Source organism: Cryptomeria japonica, chromosome 3, assembly GCF_030272615.1.
Source record: "Cryptomeria japonica chromosome 3, Sugi_1.0, whole genome shotgun sequence".
NCBI classification, from domain to species: domain Eukaryota; kingdom Viridiplantae; phylum Streptophyta; class Pinopsida; order Cupressales; family Cupressaceae; genus Cryptomeria; species Cryptomeria japonica.
Window position 1 is genome coordinate 4220169 of NC_081407.1, and position 21327 is coordinate 4241495.

Genomic DNA, 21327 nt, shown 5'->3' on the forward strand with positions numbered 1-21327 from the left:
TGTGGTCCCTATAGAATTTGTGGTTCCAGGTCTTCGGATGGCCATGGAAAATAAACTTGCCACCAATAGGTTTAAATTGAAACCCTATCACGCGAAGCGCGCAGGGGACCCGAGAGGCCGGACGGACACCCGAGAGCCTGAAGGGGGACCCAAGAGGATGGAAGGGGACCTAAGAGGCCGGGCAAGCGACTTGAGAGGCACAGGACAAAAGCAGGAGACTTTTGGGCGAGAAAAACCGAGAAGAATGAAGGGCGATCCCAAAGACAGGGGACCCGAGCCGAAGACTCTCTAGACAACTTTAAAAAAAAAAAAAAAAAGAAAAAAAATCGCACGGTCATACGACAGCGACCGTACGGTCAAAAAAAAAGAAAAAAAAAAGAAAAAGAAGGGGAAAATGGCCACCGTACAGTGGGACCAAGGTGACAAGGTGACACCACCGTGCGGTGGAAGCACCGACGGTGGCATCACCGACGGCGGAACCACCGTGCGGTGGAAGCACGACGGTGGCACCATCGTGCGGTGGCACCATCGTGCGGTGGCACCATCGTGCGGTGGAACCACCGACGGTGACACCACCGTGTGGTGGAACCACCGACGGTGGCACCATCGTGTGGTGGTCACACCGTGCGGTGGGAGCCACCGAAGGCGGTCACCAAGCCAAGACATCAAAGACACCGCACAACGCCACCGCGACGAAGAACAAAACAACCCCGCACACCGCCATCACCGCACAGCAAGGGGTAAAGGGAAGAAGACGCCGAACACCGCACCAGCACGCCACCACGTGATGCGAAGGGTAAAGCACGGGCCGACCGCCACAGGTAGACCAAGCAGCCGCACGATCGGAGGTGCCAATGCTGTTGTTGACCGTATAGGGAGGTTGTATGGCCGGGTAGCCATCGGGGACATTACAGTGCCCTTCAAAAAAAAAAACGACGACGGCCAGATTTAAAATGATTTGCTGACATCTGGAGCCTGGACACTGAAAATATTGGAGTGTAGAAGAAGGGTTTTGACATCATAAAATATCACAGAAATGATGCGCGCCATGGACTTTCGTGGGGTTCTAAAGGTTGTAAATTGGCGCTGCCCCTCGACCCCGCGAGGGGCGCTGCCCCAGACCCCGCAGGGGCGCTGCCCCTCGACCCCGCTGGGGGCGTTGCCCCCAGACCCCCAGTTTATTTTGAGCTACAAAAGACCACGGGAAGTGTTGTGGTTGTTCGTATTGTGCGAAAGAAGCCCACAGCTAAGCATTGGCAGGGAAGCCATAAGCCGTAGAGGGAGACGGATTTGGAGGTTGCGAACAAACAGAGTTTGAGGGAAGGCATTGCAGGTCCGCGCAGTTGTATGACACCAGGGAGTTATTCAGTTCAGTTTTTAGCCTTTGGGGAGTGTGATGGAGGATTTGAGTTGGCTCCTAGCATTTGTGCCAACGGATTGTGGCCACCTCCAGGCATGACTGGTACGCTTTGAGGAACTCGGAGTATGTCTCGGCTGGACGTGAGGTTGCCTTGGTGGATGCACAGAGGGCTCGGGAGGAGCTGACCACCAGGTTGGAGGCAATAGTCGCGTGAGACTTAGTTCAGCGTACCCAGGAGTTGGATGCCAAGAGAGCAGCACGGGTGGCTATCGAGGACAAATTGGCTAGGGAGACAGAATCATTTGAGTAGCAGTTGGTGGAAGCTGAGACTGAAAAACGTGTTTTGCAGACAAGTTTGGGTTAGGCCCAGGAGAACTGTGATGGCAAAGGAAGCAATATTGGTGAAATCCGCACTTGAGCATCAGATGGTAGCAGAAAAGGGTTTTCAGGCGAGGACGCAACAAGTGTATAAGATCCGGGCCCGACTGGCGTCAGTAGTTCCTGCCGTTCATCTCTATTTTGTATTAAGTCGTCGGAGTCGACTTCTTTTCTTGGGGGGGATGATGTTGACGGGAATAATCATTATGTTATGTTGGTATATTATGTTTATGTTGTCGTCGGTAATAATGAGTTACGGCGGTCAGTTAGTTAGCCGACGGGTAGGTAGTTGGAGTTGCGACGGTTGTGTCGCACCCCTTCGGCTGTCATATATTGTACCACCTCCAGGTGTTGGAGGACATGGAATGTGGACGACAGATTATAATATGAACATCTTTTGACATTAATGGAAAGCTTATTCTGGTACTTCCTTTGTAATAGCATTGTGCATTGCTGTTCAGTTTCTGTATTCTTCCTGTTTACCCAGTGAGGTAAACAGTAAGAAACCATTGTTGACTTGGTGCAACCAAACCAACCTTTGTTTCGCCATGTGAGAGCAACTACACAAAGATGGTGCAATCTCCTAGGGACAAGCAAATGATTTTCATATCACCAATGTACACCAATGTTGGTATACTTGTCATTGATGTCAAATTGCACAACCCTGACTGGTTTGATGATGATTACAATTTTTACTTGTATTGAAGTTGGTTGCTGTTGTGAACTGTTTTGTAAAGTACCTGTGATTTCAGACCAATATTGATAATGTTAACAGTAGTTTTAATACTAAAAATACAACAAAATGACATTATCTTAACCTTCGATCTGGATGAGCTTATCTTCAAAGCCAATGCAATGGTTGAATACGTTTGACTCTGCATAACATTTGATTCAGACTGACTGCATATGGTTCAGGCTGTGTATTATAATCAAGTTCAGATTTGAAAGTCTATGTCAGACTTGTCTTTCGAATTGTGTATAAATGCTAATATATTTAGAAGTTTGATATAACTAAATAAAACAGTTTGATAGCCACGTGTATAGCTGAGAGAGTTTTCTATTGCAATCTAAAGACTACTTAATGACAACTAAAGAGGAAATCATGCAATACTATATCCAACATTAGAAAGGCAGTTCATGAATTGGTTGGTAGTTACAACCCATTGGATTAGGTATGTAACTATTTTTTAACTACTCATTTGATGGACACACTTATTAATAGAAGATCAGATTGCACTATGAGGATGATGAATATTAGTTGTGAAGACGTGTGTGAGTAGTTCGGTTAAAAAGAAAAAATATGTTCTTAGTCTTTTGATTCAGGCTGGTGATAATCATTGTACGACAAAGACTGAGAGTTATACAGTGAATGGGTATTGCAATAACAAGTAGATGCCATGACAGGAAGGTTTGTGTGCTATGACTGGGTAAAACACAATCAGGTATAACAATTTTTGCTATTGTCCCATTGTATTGTTCAAGAAGTTGGTGATAGAAACTTGTGTCTCAGATTACACTCTCGGTATTATATTCATCTTGTTGGAAATTAATTTGCCAATTCAGATTGTTTGGTGACAAGGTTCAGATCAGAGGAAGATTTCAGATCAAGTGTAACTTTGATTACAATTTTATATATCATTGTTTTGACAACATACTCTTCTAAAGATACATATATATTATCACAGTTTGCAATCAGTTCGAGATCTATTCAGTTTTGCAGGCCTTTGTGTTTAAGAACTAAGAAGTCACACTTCAAAAGGTTCATCTGAAGGGTGAAAACAATCAGATCATAACAGTCTGATTTTATGTTTTTACTGTTGTTAATATGATGAAATTATAGTTGAATCAGTAATATTGACGTAATTGTGTTGTTCATAAAGTTAATATTGTAGAAAGACTGAGCTGGTGCTCGGACATTCAAGCTGAGATTTTTGAAAAGTTGGTGCTTGATTAAGGGGTTTGGTGATTCCTTGGGTTGGTGCCCTAAAAGTTTTTAAATTCTCTTAACTGTAAAGCTGGATTAGGACAGTAGATCCTAGCAGCATTTCTCACCGTGGTTTTCCCATCTTGGGTTTCCACGTAAAATCTTGTGCTCTGTTTCAAGTGTGGTTGCATTACGTTTTGTTTCAGTTACTGATACTTTCAGATTTCAGTTTGAAGATTAAAAATTTTAATTGCACTAAAGTTGAAAAAATCTGCATCTACTACTGATTCACCCCCCTCTCAATAGTAGGATTGTGATCTACAACCAACACCATGAACAATGAGCATATAGCAATTGAAGTTAAGATTTTGAGTAAATTCAATCTAACCACACACTTGCAATTTGCAAACAACAAACTCCAAGTGGTATGAACATAGGTTCACCATTTATCAACAATAAGGTCTTTTGTTCATTTAATTAAAAATCTATGCTATGAGAAGTAGATACCATGCAACAAGTTGAAATAGAACACGAACTTCGACATAACTTCAATGAAGAAAGTATGTTTATTACAAGAAGCATTGGCAACAATCTCCTTTCCTCTTACTCTATTGTTACTTGCTTCCTAATTATGAACTTCTAACTATTAACCTTTACAATGAAAAGACTAAGCCTTTTATGGATATCCTTGTTACAATGAAGGGCTCAGATTGATTTAAAATCAATGGCCGAGATTATACAATTAAACCCTAATTAGTGTTTGTTACAACAATATCCTTCTTGGCCAATAAAATAATTACAAAATTTTGGACAAGTCCTCCTTTGAATTTTAACTGATAGGAATTGAAGTTAGGTACATTAAATAATAAGCGCCATGTTTCACATGTGTGATTTGAAAAATAATTGAATCAATAATCGAATGATATTGAATTATTTAATAACGAATATACAAGCGTATATAAAGGAATTACAAGATGGTGTTCTAAAAAGAACGAACCGTTAAACTAAAGCTTAAAAGGCTAAACAAAGCTAAAAAGCTGAAAACTAAAAAGCAAACTATGCGTTCTTATAAAAGAAGCAATAGTTTCACTTAACGAACTAAAAAGCAAAAAGCTAAATAAGTCGACAACTAAGATGACAAACTAAAAAGCTAAATGACTAACTAAATGACCATAAATAAAACCAGTAAAAAGGTAACTGACTAAAAAAATTAATTACTCTAATACCCTCCCTTAATGGTCATTGTATCAACTAAGTACCCGACAACTAAGATGACAAACTAAAAAGCTAAATGACTAACTAAATGACCATTAATAAAACCACTAAAAAGGTAACTGACTAAAAAAATTAATTATTTTAATACCCTCCCTTAATGGTCATTGTATCAACTAAGTACGCGACAGAAGACATTGCAGGTCTTTTGATCACAAACACAAGAACACTTTGTTGCTGCAGAGACCCTCCCTGATTCTGCATAGTGTTAATAACCAAGAATAGCTGATTCTTGATGACTGGTGTAACCCTCACACGCAAATTATAGAGTTGTCACACGCGAATTATAGAAGCCTGAAACCATGATTTTGAGGAAAAATCGGCAAACCCTTTTGCAGAAGAATATTGAGCATTGTTTTCTCCAGCAACTCCAAAACAGACTGCAAGATACCACGGTTGCAGATGTTCGCCCTAGCAACTCCAAGTGCGACCCAAACTTGACTGCAACAAAGCACAATTTTTGAGCAAAAAACTATCAAACCCTAAAATCAGGAACCCTCCAAAAGAGATTCACGTTTTTGAGGAGAAAATCGAAAAACCAAGAAATTTGAGGTTACAAATCATCGCTTTTGTGGAAAAAACAATAAAAATTAGATAACCAAAATCCCACGCGAACATCAAGAATTACAGATGATAATTTTAGAGGAAAAAAATTATAAACCTTGAGAACAATTTTTGAGGAGAAAACCGTGAAAACCCAACACAAAACCCAAACAATTTTTGAGGAAAAAAATCATGAAAAATCGTGAAAACCCTAAAATGTCGCGCAGCAAAACCCTGATTTTTAGGAAAAAATCAAGCAAAACCCTCCCATGATTTTTTGTGGAAAAAATAAAAAAACGGACAAACAATTTTTTAGGAAAAAAATCGTGAAAACCTTGAGACCTGTAGGAGAGGTCTTGCCCAAATCAATCTGATCAAGGCAACGATATTCAAATATCGTCAACATGCGATGTTTCAGGTGTTGTATGTTCAGCAAAATGAACTGGTAAAAACTTAGTTATCTAGTAACTAAAGGAAAGATTACATTTATAGAAATGAAAAATATTGTAGCTATTAATTAAACTAACTAACTGCTACTGTAGACATTTAAGATGTCTAACAACACTAATTTGACCATTAACAATACATAGAATTATTATTCGAACACCCTCCCTTAATGGTCAATCTATCAAAAACACCAAGTTGCCCCCTGAATTTTACAAACTTATCCGGGCTCAAAGACTTGGTGAGAATATCTGCAATCCAATCCGCTTTCAAAACATAGTGCAACTGAACCGATCCGTCTTCTACCAGCTTGCGGATGTAATGACAATGAAGCTCGACATGCTTGGTATGTTCATGTAAGGATTTTTGGCCAGTTTGAGCACCCCTTGATTATCAATATACAAGGGAGAAGGACCTACTTGCGACATCTACATGTCAAAAAGCATCCTTCGAAGCCAAATTGCCTCACATGTGGCCTTGATTGTTCCCCGATATTCAACTTCGGTCGAGGAAAGAGCCACGGCCTGTTGCTTCTTGTTGCTCCAAGTGACCGCACCAATACCCAAACCGAATACGCACCCAGAAGTGGATTTTTTGTCATCCACTAATCCTGCCCAATCTGAGTCAATATAATCAATCAGCTTTGGATCGTTGCACCTGCTATACAGAATGCCATAGTCGGAAGTGCCTTTCACATATCGCAATACTCGCTTCGCTGCAATCCAATGATCAGCTTTTGGGGCTGTCATGAAGCGAGAGATGTAGCTAATAGCAAAACTAATGCCAGGTCTAGTGGCAGTAAGGTAGATGAGGTTGCCTACTAGTTGCTTGAATTTGGTTTCATCTACTGCAGGTGAATCAGACTTGGCTGATAACTTTAGCCCTTTCTCCATAGGTGTGGAAGCAGGTTTACAACCCTGCATTCGAAACTTTTCAAGCAAACTGCAGGCATACTTGGACTGTGAGATAAAGATATTGTCATCAATTTGCCATACTTCGACACCTAAGCAATAATGGAGAAGCCCCAAATCTGTCATGTCAAAAGCTTAGCACAAGTCCTGTTTGATTGCGGCAATCAAATGTGTTGAATTACCAGTAATGATCAAGTCATCCACGTAGACAACAAGAAAAAGGATATCATGACCGGAGAGTTTGACATACAGATTAGTGTTAGAGGGACTTCGCTGAAAACCATGTTCAACCAAATACTGATCAATCTTGAAGTACCAAGCCCAAGGGGCTTGCTTCAGGCCATAGAGGGCTTTTACCAATCTGCAAACCTGATGTTCCTTACCAGGAACCTTGAAGCCAAGGGGTTGAGTCATATAAACTTCTTCCTGCAACTCACCATTGAGAAATGCACTCTTAACATCCATCTGATGAAGTTTCCATCCAAACTGAGCTGCAATGGCAAGAAGAAGACGAATTGTACTCATCTTGGCAGTAGGAGCAAAAGTCTCCCCATAGTCAATGCCCTCCCGTTGTGTAAAACCCCGGGCAACCAATCTGGCCTTGTACTTATCCAAAGTACCATCTGCAAAATACTTGACTTTGTAAACCCATTTAAAGCTGATAGGTTTCTTCCCAGGAGGCAAGTTAGAAAGAACCCAACTCTTATTCTTCAGAAGACTATGGTATTTTGTCTCCATAGCCTTTTCCCACTCAGGAATGCCTTTAGCCTCGGAATACGTTTGGGGCTCAGAGATGTTGTGGATGTTGGCCATAAGTGCAAGGTTTGCTGTATTTTCCTGCTTTCTCTTGCAACGAACTCATCTATCCTCAAGAAGCTCATCATCACGAAGATCTCCTAGACTCTTGGCCCACCATTTACGCCTGAGGGTAGAAGTACCAACATCAGGCATTGGAGGAACAACATCCCCTAGAGCTGCAAGAACAAAGTCATCTAGATGCGAATCTTGTGAAAAATCAAGTGGTGTTGGATCTGTAGATTCCTCATCTTCAGAGTCAGAATGCTCTGAAGCCCTCCCATCATGGGAACTAAGAGGAAGACAAACACCAGCATCAAAAGCCTTCATAGACGGAGTCGCAAGACTAGGAGTAGTAGAAGGCATAAATGGACTAGTAGTCTCATCAACCACAACATCACAACTGAAAATGAGACAATTTGTCTCCACATCAATCAACCTGTAGGCCTTGTGGTTGTCGTTGTAACCAGTAAACATAAGTGTTTGGCTCTTTGAATCCATCTTAGCACACTTAGCGTCCGGAATCCATACATGAGCGGTAGAACCAAAGACTTTCAAATGGCCCACTTTGGGCTTGCGTCCTGACCAGGCTTCTTTAGGAGTCAGATTCTTAATGGCATGTGTAGGTGACCGATTCAGGAGATGGACTACAATGTAAACTGCCTTAGCCCAGTACTTAGGAAAATTGTGATGCTCTATCATAGAACGAGCCATTTCAGTAATGGTGCAATTTCTACTTTCAACTACACCATTTTGTTGAGAGGTGTATGGTGTGGTGAGTTGGCGTTTAATGCCATGTGTAGCACAAAATGTAGAGAAGTCATTGGAACAAAACTCCCCCCCATCATCTGACCTTAGAGTGACAATCTGAGAACCGGATTCTTTTTCAACTTAGGCCTTAAACTGCTGAAATGTACTGAACACATCTGATTTATTTTTCAAAAAATACACCCACATTTTACGACTGAAATCGTCAACAAATAACAAGAAGTACTTGCAACCAATAACAAATGGAGTGTTCATTGGCCCACATACATCAGCGTGAACCAATTGAAGGACCTTGGAGGCTCGCCAAGAATCACCATCCGAGAATGGTGTCCGATGTTGTTTCCTAGCTTGACAGGCTCCACAAACTCCATAATTTTGAGGTTGGATCACAAGTAGACCAGTAACCAACCCCTCCCAATATAACTGAGAGAGATAGTGCACATTTAAGTGCCCATAACGTTGAGACCAAAGTGTTCTGATGGATGTACTCCTAGCAACCAAAGCGTGCTCCTGAGAATCATCGAAATCAGCAAGTCTATACAAACCATGATCCTCGAGTCCCATAGCGATTGTAGTACGAGTCTCCCTATCAACAATGTTGCAGGCGGATGAACTGAAGACAACATCTAGTTGAGGAGAATGCCTCATGATCTAATTGACGGAGAGTAGATTATGTTCCATGCTTGGAACATAATAGACATCAAGAAAAATTAAATTTCTACCTCCTGAATGAATCTGGACAGTGCCCTTACCAGCAACTGTGTACTCTTCTCTTCCTCCGAAGATTATTGAATCCAAGAATGGTTCAAATTTCGTGAACCAATCCCGATGATGAGTAAAGTGTCGTGAAGCCCCTGAATCAAAATACTAGGCAGAAGAGTGTCCTGGAGTTGTTGTTCTCTTTGCCATAAAAGCATAAAATGCAGATTCTTTCTGCTCAGAGTGCTCTGCGACGTTTGCCTTTTGTTGAGACCCTCTCTGCTTCTTTTGTTCAGAAGCCAATCGAATTCGACACTCGGCCTTCATGTGACCAAACTTATGACAATAATTGCACTGAACGTTCTTCTTCTTGTTGTCCTAAGAAGAACCAGAGCCTTTCGACTGAGAAGATGGAAACTTCCCTTTGTTCTTAGCAGAAGATTTGGCAGAGAACGCTTGCTCGGTGGAGGTGGAACTGGTATTGCTTCCAAACTGTTGGCACCACCGATCTTGCTGTAAAAGCTTGTTACAAAGATCGGAAAACTTCAAATCGACGTCAGTGGAAGCGATATTGAGCATTTTGATGAAATGCTCATAAGATTTGGGCAAACTTTTTAGTGTGATGACGACCATGTCCTCTTCCTCCATTGTGCGACCAATCGCCTCAAGTTGGTTACGAACATCCTTGATCTTTGTCAAGTGATCCTGCAGAGGTGTCCTTTCGTCCATCATAATCAAAAAAAGCATGATCTTCAGAAAGAATGCTCGACTCTTGTTAGAGGTTTCATGGAGACTCTTCAAATGGTCCCATATCTCCTTCATTGTTTTGTCGGACAGTACCAGAGGTAGCTTCTCATCGGTGACGGAGAGTTTGATGAGCATGACTGCTTCCCAGTTACACTCATCCCATTTGTCCTGATCTTTTCCTGCAGTAGTTGGACGTTGAGACATGCCTAGAACAACTGCATCAAGACATCGGTACTCAAAAATTGTTAACATACGCTGCTTCCAGGTGTTGTAGTTGCGGCCGGTGAATTTCTAGCTGCTTCTGAGCATTATATTCGTCAAAGATGCCATCATGTACCCCGAGGTCGAACTAGTGAAGGCACAAATGCGCGAAAACCAGAAGATGAAAATAGAGGCTTTTTGAAAACAAATTTTGCAAGTCGGATTGTAAGGCAGAAACTGAAACCCTAGCACAGTTTTTGAGGCAAAAAAATTTTCGAAAGACCCAAAAGAGCTCTTGAAAAACCCACAATGATTCTACAACTGAAAAAAAAAATCGACTTGAAATGAAGGGTGAAACCCTAGCCGAAAATGCAGAACCCCTGAAAAAAAAATTTGTAGACCCACAAAATGAAACCCTAGGTGCCGTCGTTTTCTAGAAAAGCACAAAAACCCAAAACTCAAAAAAAAATTCCGCAGAAAATTAGTCGTCGTTGCTAAAGGCTGACAAAAAAAATCGCGGAAATCACGAAAAACCCTAGCCGAGTCAAGTTAAAAAAACGCAATTCTCACAGGTTAAAAAAAAATTCGCGATTTTTGAAAACAAAATGAACACAAAACGTGAGGAAACAGGTCACCTGTCGCACGGGCAAACAAAAGGCCAAAAAAAAAACCGACAAAAAATCGCGAAAAATTAAACAGAATCATGCAGATTAGGGCCGCAAAAAATAAAAAACGCGAGACAGAGGTCGCGGGGTCTTTTTTTTCAGAGCCGCAAAATAAAAAACATAAGCAACAAAAAACGCGTCGTGCAAAAATACAGGGAAACTCGACACAAAACCCAACCAGAGGGCCCTTCGTTTTTTTTTTTTTAAATTGTGATTTTTCAAACAACGGATTTGGACGCGAGTGGGAAAAATTTCCCACATAGCAAACACACAAGCCAGGCACAGGAAACCCTAGACGGGTTTGGAAGAAATTTCAAAAATATTATATAGGACAAGATTTTCGATTAATTCTCCTTACCCTAGCTCTAATACCATGTTCAGCAAAATGAACTGGTAAAACCTTAGTTATCTATTAACTAAAGGAAAGATTACATTTATAGAAATGAAAAATATTGTAGCTATTAATTAAACTAACTGCTACTGTAGACATTTAAGATGTCTAACAACACTAATTTGACCATTAACAGTACATAGAATTATTATTCTAACATTGTAGTTGCGGTCGTTGAACTTCTAATTGTGTTCCATCATGATGTTGGTCAAAGATGCCATCACGGAAACCAAGATTGAACGAGGTCAACCTTGTGAAGGCACAAAAAACAAGACAGAAGAATCTGATTAAAAATCAGAATAGAAACAGTTGCACAAAGGATCTGAAACCCTGGAACGGAGTTCGAGGCACGAATCCCAATGCACATGTTTTGAGGTTTGCTGAAAACCTACAAATTAAATTTCCTGCAAATTTAAAACTCGTAATTTTTCGGAAAAAAAATCATAAAAAATAATTATCTACGGAAAATAATGTTTTTTTTAAAACAGTAAAAACAAATTGTCCTAACACAAATCCTGAGATATATAAATGCTGGCATGGAACCCAAGGCATGAATCCGGAAGACCCAAAAAAAATTCGGAAGACGCAAAAAAAATTCATTGAAAACCAAACGATTTTCACAAAAAAACGTAAAGAAACCCTAAGTGTTGTGCAGGTCCGTTGCCGATAAAAATATTCGTGTGAATGTCGTGCCAAAAAAAGAAAACGCCAAGTCGCGACGCCAAAAAATCGAGAGGTTTGAAATAAAAACGCGTTGCGGTTTTCTTTATTCACGCGAAATCTGCAAACAATGCCCACGAAAATCGCAACTGAAAGATGCGGAAAAAAAACACAAGCTAAGGGCAACAAAAATTGTGAAAATACCCGTCACGGTTTTTCACACGAAATCTACACACACAACCTACGAAAATCACTGTTGGAAATTTGCAAATCGTTCCCAAAAAAGGTCCCAAAAAAAACACAGACCAAAAAATCTGCATAGGGTTGAAAAAAAATCACACCCAAAAATAAACGCGTTAAAAGCTTGGGTTTGCAGAAGAAAAATCCGTCAAATACGAAATTCACCTAGCAACCCGAGCTCGACCACAGAACCCTCAAATTTTCAACCATGAAAATCTGCAACAAAACGAAACCCTAGCTCGCCCAAAAATATCTTGAAAACTTCATCAAAAAAACTCCAATTTTTTTTGGAAAAACATTCCAAGTGAAGGCCTCGAATTTTTATTAAAAATTTGCCAGACTCTAAAAAAGCCCATTGACCCACTCCGATACCATGAAAAATAATTGAATGATATTGAATTATTTAATAACGAATATACAAGCGTATATAAAGGAATTACAAGACAGTGCTCTAAAAAGAACGAATCATTAAACTAAAGCTTTAAAAAATCTTAAAACACTAAATAAAGCTAAAAAGCTTAAAACTAAAAAGCAAACTATGCGTTCTTATAAAAGAAGCAATATTTTCACTTAACGAACTAAAAAGTAAAAAGCTAAATAAGTCAACAACTAAGATGATGAACTAAAAAGCTAAATGACTAACTAAATGACCATTAATAGAACCACTAAAAAGGTAACTGACTAAAAGAATTAATTATTCTAATATGATTGTCCCTCTTGAGATGAGTCAGGTCCAATGAACTTGGACATATTGATGCAACACAACTTGATTGGTTGGTGATGACTAGGATGCCACCTCAACTAGCCATGTAGATCATCACAATGTATTTGTGATTGAGGCATATCTCTTGATACTCAACATTTCTAGTTGTTGAACGTGATGAAGATGGGGCATATTCCCAAATTGTATCATCTAAGTGATCAAGCTAACCTTCTAATTGTGCTTAACACTTCTGAAACTATCTAACTTGATCCCATTTGCTAAATTTCATCTCTTAACTTGGGAATCTTCTTCCTTGTATTGTATTTCGCCTTAAACATCCTACCTCCTGGTAGTCCCTGGTCTTGACATGTGAACATGCGCTCGATGCTTGACCTTGGGATGTCAGTGCCTTTTGACTTGAATACCTATACTTATGTAAACTTTTGATCAACCTTGTGTATGAAGTAGAGGTAGCCTCATGTTGTCCTTCCAAGTAGCCTATCCTGAAGTAAAGCCCTTCTTTGTGAAGCAATCCTTATTGATTATTCCTTATTGTATTGATTGCAACATTGGATTTCCTTTGTAACACACTAACTTGAATACCTTGCCTACATACAATTGCTTCCTCAAGCAGGATTGTCTCCTTATATTGACAACTATGCTTGGATTTCTGAAGGAAATTCAAGATCGTCCCATATCTTCCTTTGTGAAACCTCATATCATTGTCGCAACTACAGTGTTAGAAGTTCAACGGCCGCAACTACAGTGTTAGAATAATAATTCTATGTAATTTTGATCTCTTAATCTGTGAAATCTCGAATGTGCACTCCTCCTTTTTTCATTAGTGATTGCTTCCCGAGCCCTTGATGTTGCATGATTCATCTCCTTGTGTTTCCTTCTTGTGAAGTCCTCTCCCTCTCTATTTTCCAATTCAATAAATTCCATTTTCTAGCAAGATTCATAAACGTAAATCCCGTTGTGACTCCAGCAAATCACATCATAAACACTAAGTCTATCCCGAGCATTAAGTCACATTGTTTGCATTGTAAACCTTGGAGTTGTCTCACTTGATCATATTATTCAGCAGGTGAGATTTCTTTGTTCAAGAGGGGATAGAATACCTTGGTATTTTATTATATGTTTGAGGCGTCCTAAAAAACACATCAACGGATCCTTTGCTCAACTCTCTATAACTAATTTTCCAAGTACCATATGTATTTGCACCACTCTCTGCCACCACTCGCCCCCCCCCCCCTATTGTCCCCAAATCCCATCCCCTCGTCGCCTTGTCAAGAAAATCTATGGAACACTGGCAATTTTCAAAGACATCCATCATGAGGTTCCTTCCTTCATCACTCTTCCAAGAGATGGATTTTCTTTTCTTCTACATATACCATTGGTTTTAGTCCTTTTCTGACTAAAATTTTGCCAACAAATATCGCCCTAAACTTGTTTAAGACACCAAAATCAGGAGAAAACAGAAATTTCCTGATCATAATGTATGCAAATATTTAAAAATAATTAGGAAGAGCAATAGTGCAGTCACGAGGAGATGCAAAGAACTCCTATTCACAATGAGCATAAATTAAAAGCAATAATGCATTTTATAGAACAAAAGTCTCTGACAAATGAATGAAGAAGTGCAAAAAAACTTCTTTTACAAGAGAATTCAACAGTGCATATTAAAATAAAAGTTAATGGGAAAACATTTTTTATTTTTAGATCATCCTCAGACTACTTCATGAAGATAACAGCAGAACTACAGGAATGTGCAGTTCAAAATAAATATTTGCATATATAGGTAAAATGTGCCGTTCCAGTAATTAATAACATGTCAAACAAAACAGTCCAATATTAGATAAAGTCTGCAGAGAAGCACAGCACAAGTTGACACCACCTCTATTTTACGGATTCCCAAAAGCACAAGATGAGACCATCAAACTAATCTGTTTCTTCGTGTTATTCTGTTCATGTAACATAGAGGTAGAGTGGTTACATTAGTAATGCTTACTTGTACTCAAAGGCTGCATGAGTTCCATGATACGATCAATTGTAGCTTCACAAATCATTTCAGAGGAAAACACAATGCCGAGACCTGACACTTGCTGTTGAATATGTTGTCTATAACATGGAGCTACACACAAAACCCGTTTCCACCAATCTGGAGAAGGCATAGTATGCAAAGCATGTCGTAGACAACGAAGAGCTCGTTCCCAATCCAAGCTACCTCTTTGAATGGTTAGTGCAACATCCTGAATAATCCAAAGAATTCTATTCATCAGAACCTAAAGAATTAGAGGGTCTTGGTAAGACAAGAATCAGATATTTCGCATGCTTTGATCTAAAAGACACCTTCTCCTCACTGGGCAAAATCCTCAAAGTATGTAGAAGATATGAAGAACCTATGATGAATGCAATCTTTTGAGACATCAAATGAGAAACAGAAGGTTGGAAAATTGCTTTATCGCAGATGCAAGGCAGAAAGCTTGAAATTTTCTAATAAAATATAAGTAAATATTAAACAGCTTAGGAAATATATGTATTTTTTAGCATGTTTTATCAATAGTATCAGTTAAAAAATATAAGGTACTCCCTTTTCTAATAAATTAAAAGTATATATTAATAAAGAGTAGGAATGAAAGAGCTCCCAAATCAAAATCAACATGGAAAGGTGAAGTGAGGAGAACAGTGAACGTAGAGTCAAAAGCCACTGCAGTGGTTCACAAATCAGCCAATAACAAGAAGGCAGAAACATATTACATATAACAAGACTATAGTAATCCTCCAGCAAACTCAGAAATAAAGGATGGTTGGATTAAGTCAGCACAAAATCACAGAAGCGGCAGGATGGGACGATATATAATTACTGAGATTATTCATTAACCATTAAAGATATGAGATTTTCACATGTATATGATATCACGTCTGGATACAGCCATGTAATGCTTAACCATGTTAGTGGCAACAACAATAACATGTGTTTATCAGCCTATGCACTGAATGATAGAGCATTTTAACAATTAGTTCCTTTTACTTCTAGTTATGCTTTTTTGCTTAAGTCTACTTAGGAGTGCTTGCTTCTAGTTAGCTTAGTTGTGCATCTAGTTTAGCTAGAGTTGAGCTTTTTTTAACTCCTTATGCTTCCACCTTAATTCTCCTAAATTTAGCTTAGGGCATCTTTGTGCTTCCTTTATAAGAACATCATTGTACAATTGTAATTTGTTTTGTAATCTTTGCTTTTGAGGAATATAGCATAGTTTTCTTGCTACTCTCATGTGTGGAAGGTGTTCTAGTTTATTGTTTGATCTTCCAAGCTTGTGTTGCAAAATTCAACATGGTATCAGAATGCTACCTTTAATTCAACATGGTATCAAAGCACAATTTTTGCTTCAACATACTATTAGAGCTCAATCTTCAATTTAACGTGGTATCAAAGCTCAAATCTTAAATTCAACACTGAAGCTGTAGCAACAAAGGAATTTCAAATGTATATATTGACAAAATGTAAAGGAAAAACTTAAATGATGGATTTCAAAATTTAAAAGAGAGTCAAAGAAAAACTATCTACAATAAAGATCTTATTGCCCAAAAGTGAAATGAGGAAAGCCATCTCTAAAGTGGGTACTCTGCAAACTGAAATTTTTTAAAGGTTTTCTAGTTTTTTCAGTAAAAATCAATGGTGGTTTTGCATGATTTTTTCTGCAAAAATTGTGGTTTCCTGCAGTTTGTTTTTGGGTCGTAGTACTCATCTGCAAGAATTGTGGTTTCAATTTGAAAAGCTGCTCTCAATGTCTCTGGCTAGAGGGACAGCTGTTACCCAATTTTCGATTGGACGGATTGCAGTAGTTTAGTAGAACCAAGGAGGGTCTTAGCAGCAAGCTCTTGTTGCAAAGTATTCTAAAGCGAAGGGGACAGCCTTCAATGCTTTCGTGACCAAAAGACCTCCTTTTGTATCGTAGTTAGTACAATGACCATTAAGGGAGGGTATTAAGATAATATTGTAATGTTTCTATAATGGTCATCTTTGATGTTTAGTTAGTATTTAGAAACTCTCGTTTCTGACTTTCGTGTTTCTATTTTCAACCGTTTCCATTATGGAAAGATAATCTTGTGTCTCCATTTAAGGAGTCTTTTGTCTCCTTCGTAAATATTGAACTCTGAATTATTATAACAATTCTTCTTCTCAAAACTTTATCACAACCTTTTTACAATATCTTTATCAATCTTTTCATGTGCTTGCCCAACTCTGCTATGTGAGTTTGCTCAAATGTGTCATTTAAATATATTTAAATCTACCAAATACAGACGCATATATTCATCAAAAAAGTCTACCATATAAATCTGCTCAAAAACTCTCTCCAATATGCTTCATAATTCTGCTCCAAAATCTTCTTTAATCCTCATGAAACCCTTTCACAAATCTGTTTTATTCCTCTCCTTAAAGTTTCATGAATGCATATTGTTGTGTTGTAAACATACGCCCCATTGCAAACGGAGACCCCTCTTTTTTTTCTGCTTGTTAGATAACCTTGACAAGAAAGGGAAATAAGGTGAATTTGAAATCCTTGCATAAAATGAAAGAAAATGATAAATGTGGAGTAGAAGAGAAAAATTGTAAGAAATTCAAAGGTTCGGATAAGGTAAAATTTCCAAGTTGGAAGGAGGATTTGATTCATAAAATCAAAGAAAAATCATGGAAAATCGTGAAAAAAAATGAAAGAAAAACAATGGAAAATCCATAAACAAGTCTAAATTTCGCTTGGAAAAACTGAAAAAAAATCCTTGTCAAGTTTCAATTCTCTTGGAAATTCATGCAAAATCCATGAAGACATAAAATCCACAAAAAAATTTATGAAACTACAAAAATCCACGACTTGCTAAAATCCCTTACCTTTTTCGTGGAATTTGGATGAACAAGGAAAAAGTCAACAAATTCTAAAGGTTGAATCAAGGAAAATCCAAAGATCAAAGTATAATTTCGCTTGAAAATTCAAGACTAAAGATGAAATTTGTTTGAAAGTCAAGGATAACTTTGATTTATTCTTAAAAATCCATAAAAAATCCTTAAGGAGAAAATTCGCTCAAAATCCTTTAGAAAGCCTTTTACAAGTATAAAATTTGCTTTAAAAAGATGAATAAACCCTCGTCAAATCCTGAAATTCCCATGGATTTTTATCAAAAAACCATGCCTTGGGAAAATCCATGAAATTATTTGAAGATTTGGATTTATCCATGAGAGGAGAAAATTCACGAAATTTTTTGAGAGCTTGGATTTTTCCATAAGGAGATCAAATCCACAAAATTTTTAATTGCTTTGGATTTTTCCATGACTAATGAAAATCCACGAAATTATGGAAGGATTTGGATAAATTGAGAGGAAGGTCAGCTAGGTAAATAAATGGAAAACATGTGGAGCAAAACGTGTGGAGAGTGGACAAGCAGAATTAAAGGAGGATCAAACAAAGATAGAGCCAACTTAGGATTAATCTCGTCTAAGGCATGTGGAACAATGGAAATTAACTGCAAAACGTGTTGAAAATGAAGGAGCCGACTTCCCTTATCAAGGATGTAATTGTAGCATGATGCCTCTATAGATTCAAGATGAAAACTATTAATTCAACATTAAATAATCCAATTCAAAATTAAAACAAAAGTGAGGCAAGGAGGCAAATTCAAGGCAGAATAAAAAGTGCAGATTTTGTGCAAAACAGTCAGTTCGAAGCAAATTCAACAGCAGATAATGCGAATTTGTTCAAGGAAATCAGAATTCAAGGGTAAGTGTTGATAAAGGAGGAGGCAGAATTTGTTAAAGAAACTAATCAGACCTGAATAAGGAAGTCGTTTATGAAGGATGAATTAATAATTTACATACACATCAAAGTGCTTTTCCTCCTTATTTTATGAATTTTCCAGATCTGAAACCTTATTTCCAGAGAATTTCCAAGTATTCCAGAACTGCTAAAGGTAAAATCAGAATTTATTAAGATCAATTTTCTGGAAAGGAAGTGAAAGCAAAAGCTTGTAAGTCATTTTTTCAAGCATTTTTGGTAATATTGTAAAAAAATCCAAATGAATTGATCACATAGGTTACAAATTGTTTCAAATATTTTGGAGTATGTTTATCAAGATGAAATAGGTGTGCAAGTTTTGAAAATTTAATTGTTTATTATAAACTTCTTGCATTCTACCCATGGGATTTCAAAGTTAGCATATGGTTACATTCACAATTGTAATCCAAGGAATTCTCTGTCTTTTTCAGGAATGAATACAAGGAGGAGGAAGACTCAACAAGAACGATGGAAGACAATATCAAAACATGTTCAAGGAAATGTCAAAGAAGGACATCACAACATGGAGTATATAACAACAAGAAGGAAATCAAGGATTTTCAAGACGAAGGATTCCCAAGATGAAGGACTCAACAAGATCAATGTGAAGAAAAACAAGGTCAACATGTTCAAGGAAGATAGCAAAGAAAGATTGCTTCACATGATGGAGATCAAGACGACATCCAAAAAGAAGATAGCCAAAGATGAAGATGAAATGTGAAAGGAGGGGACAAGGAAAACATTTTGAAGTTCCAAAAGAGTTAATCAAAGTTAGAAACTCATCCAAAGGAGATATAGAGAATAATGATTGAGTTGATGCAATTTGGGAATATGAACCATCACAATCAATCAAAAGCTTGATGATGTTGAGTGTTAAGAAATATTGCTAGAGATGCAAAGAATTCTTTGTGATTAAGGATGAAATGACTATAAGGCACAAGCAAGCTGAGGTGGTGCCCACTCATCTCCACCAATCAAATAACAAGAAGTCAGTGTGTCCGGATTCATCGAACCTAACTCATTAACAATTTGGCATGTGGAAGGCATTAAATTCAATACATCAACTCATTTTTCATTGGTCCTTTCCCTCAAAAGGATGTGCATTCAAGGACTTGTACTTTTCTCATTGCAAGATATTAAATATATGAGGTGGTAGTTATAACCAACTCCACTTTAGGGTTTCATTGAATTATCTTGGCTACTGATTTAGAATCAACCTGGTCCGTTCATTCTGTAATTTAAAGTTTATATAAGGCTTGGACTCTTCATTTATAATAGTGAATAGTGAATTGAATAGTTCTTTAGCAAGTAGCCATAGGAGGAGGAGATCAAAAATTGTTGCTAAGACTATGCTGGAATAAAAAAAAAAATTCATTGAAGATATGGTGGATCTTTGTGTGTTATTTCAACACTTTTCATGGTTTCTACATCTCAAGTTTGAGTTAAAGTTCATCAATTATAATGGAGAAATGTGATGATATTTATTGAATTCCTCGGTTCATACCATTTGTAGTTTGTTGATTGCAAATTGCAATGTATGGTTAGTCTACACCTCATTTTGGCAATTTCAATTGTTGATATTCATTTGGATTGCACCAGCATTGGGTATTTGGATGAATGTTTGCAATATGAAAATCTTTCACTACCTTAGAAGATTGCACTCTTTCTATGGCATTGTGAGCTATCTATCTGTTTAAGTAGAAAATAAATCCATAAGGAATTTATCTATCTAAGAACTATCCATTATCTCATTGCTCATAGGTTTAGATTAGATTTCCTTACCTTATCCTTTTTGTCTTTTATTTGAAGTTTAAGTCAATTTAGTAGTCCAATTCCAGTGAAAAGCATAAGTCCCTTCGTGATAATAGCAAATCACATCATTCATTGAGTCTATCCATTGCATTGTCTAAATATAACATTTGTAAACCTTGGGGTATCCTTAATTGATCACATTGCTTAGCATTTGAGGTTTCCTTGTTCAAGGGAGGATAAAATACTTGGTATTTTATTCTGTGTTGTAGGGTGTCACAAAACACACATCAACACATATATCTTTCTCAAAATCTGCCTTCAACAATTAATCTTTTCTCCTCATCAAATTCCTTGTGCTTGAATAATAATGGACCTTCATAAACTTACTCACAAATTTGCTTGTGAAACCTGTTGGCCATTTGATGGAATTGATTATGTGTTGCATTGATGTTTTGTCATTGATGTCAACACTAGCTGTTTTGGATGCTTTACCAGCACCCTTCTGGTCCCGATAGGATGTTTGGTTTCTGATTGGATTGGATCCGGCATGATCCAGTATGCTCTGGTATGATTTGGCTGTGGAATTTGCTTATTAATGCTACCCATGTTCATATTCAGTCAGTTGGTTTTGGTTTGGTGATCGGATGCTATCCTGTTTGCTAGAAAGCTTGGTTTGTGGTTCCGACAAGGGTTTCACCGGCAAAGCTTTGATGAAGATCTTTGATGATATGCATAAGTGGTGTTGGTGCGGCTTTTGGTGGAGTTTCAGGATGCTGATGGTGATCATGTTCGAGACTTAGTTGATTAGGATTTTTTTTTGGCGTGTATGGACCTAAATTGGGTCCCAGTTGATCTAGGTTATGGACTGGCTTGATGTAACATGTGGATTGGACCTCTCGATGTATTTTCGGGATGTCTTATGGCTTGGATATTATTTGTTTGGTCTAAGGCCGACATGTTTTGTAATTATGTAATTGGTTTATTATCTGGTGGCCGACCTAATTGTTTATGGTCGAGGGTTTGTATATATATGATGTAAGATCTCA

General features: G+C 38.0%; 1 protein-coding gene across 3 annotated transcripts in view; it reads right to left on the reverse strand.

Annotated features, from left to right (window-relative positions):
- LOC131041182 (mediator of RNA polymerase II transcription subunit 23) overlaps positions 1–21327 on the reverse strand; it is a 316846-nt gene that overhangs the window by 254408 nt on the left and 41111 nt on the right. For all 3 annotated transcript variants that reach the window (XM_057974180.2, XM_057974179.2, XM_057974182.2), the window contains one exon: positions 14713–14953. In XM_057974180.2, coding sequence (XP_057830163.2) covers positions 14713–14953 — 241 coding nt within the window. The remainder of the gene's footprint in view (positions 1–14712; positions 14954–21327) is intronic.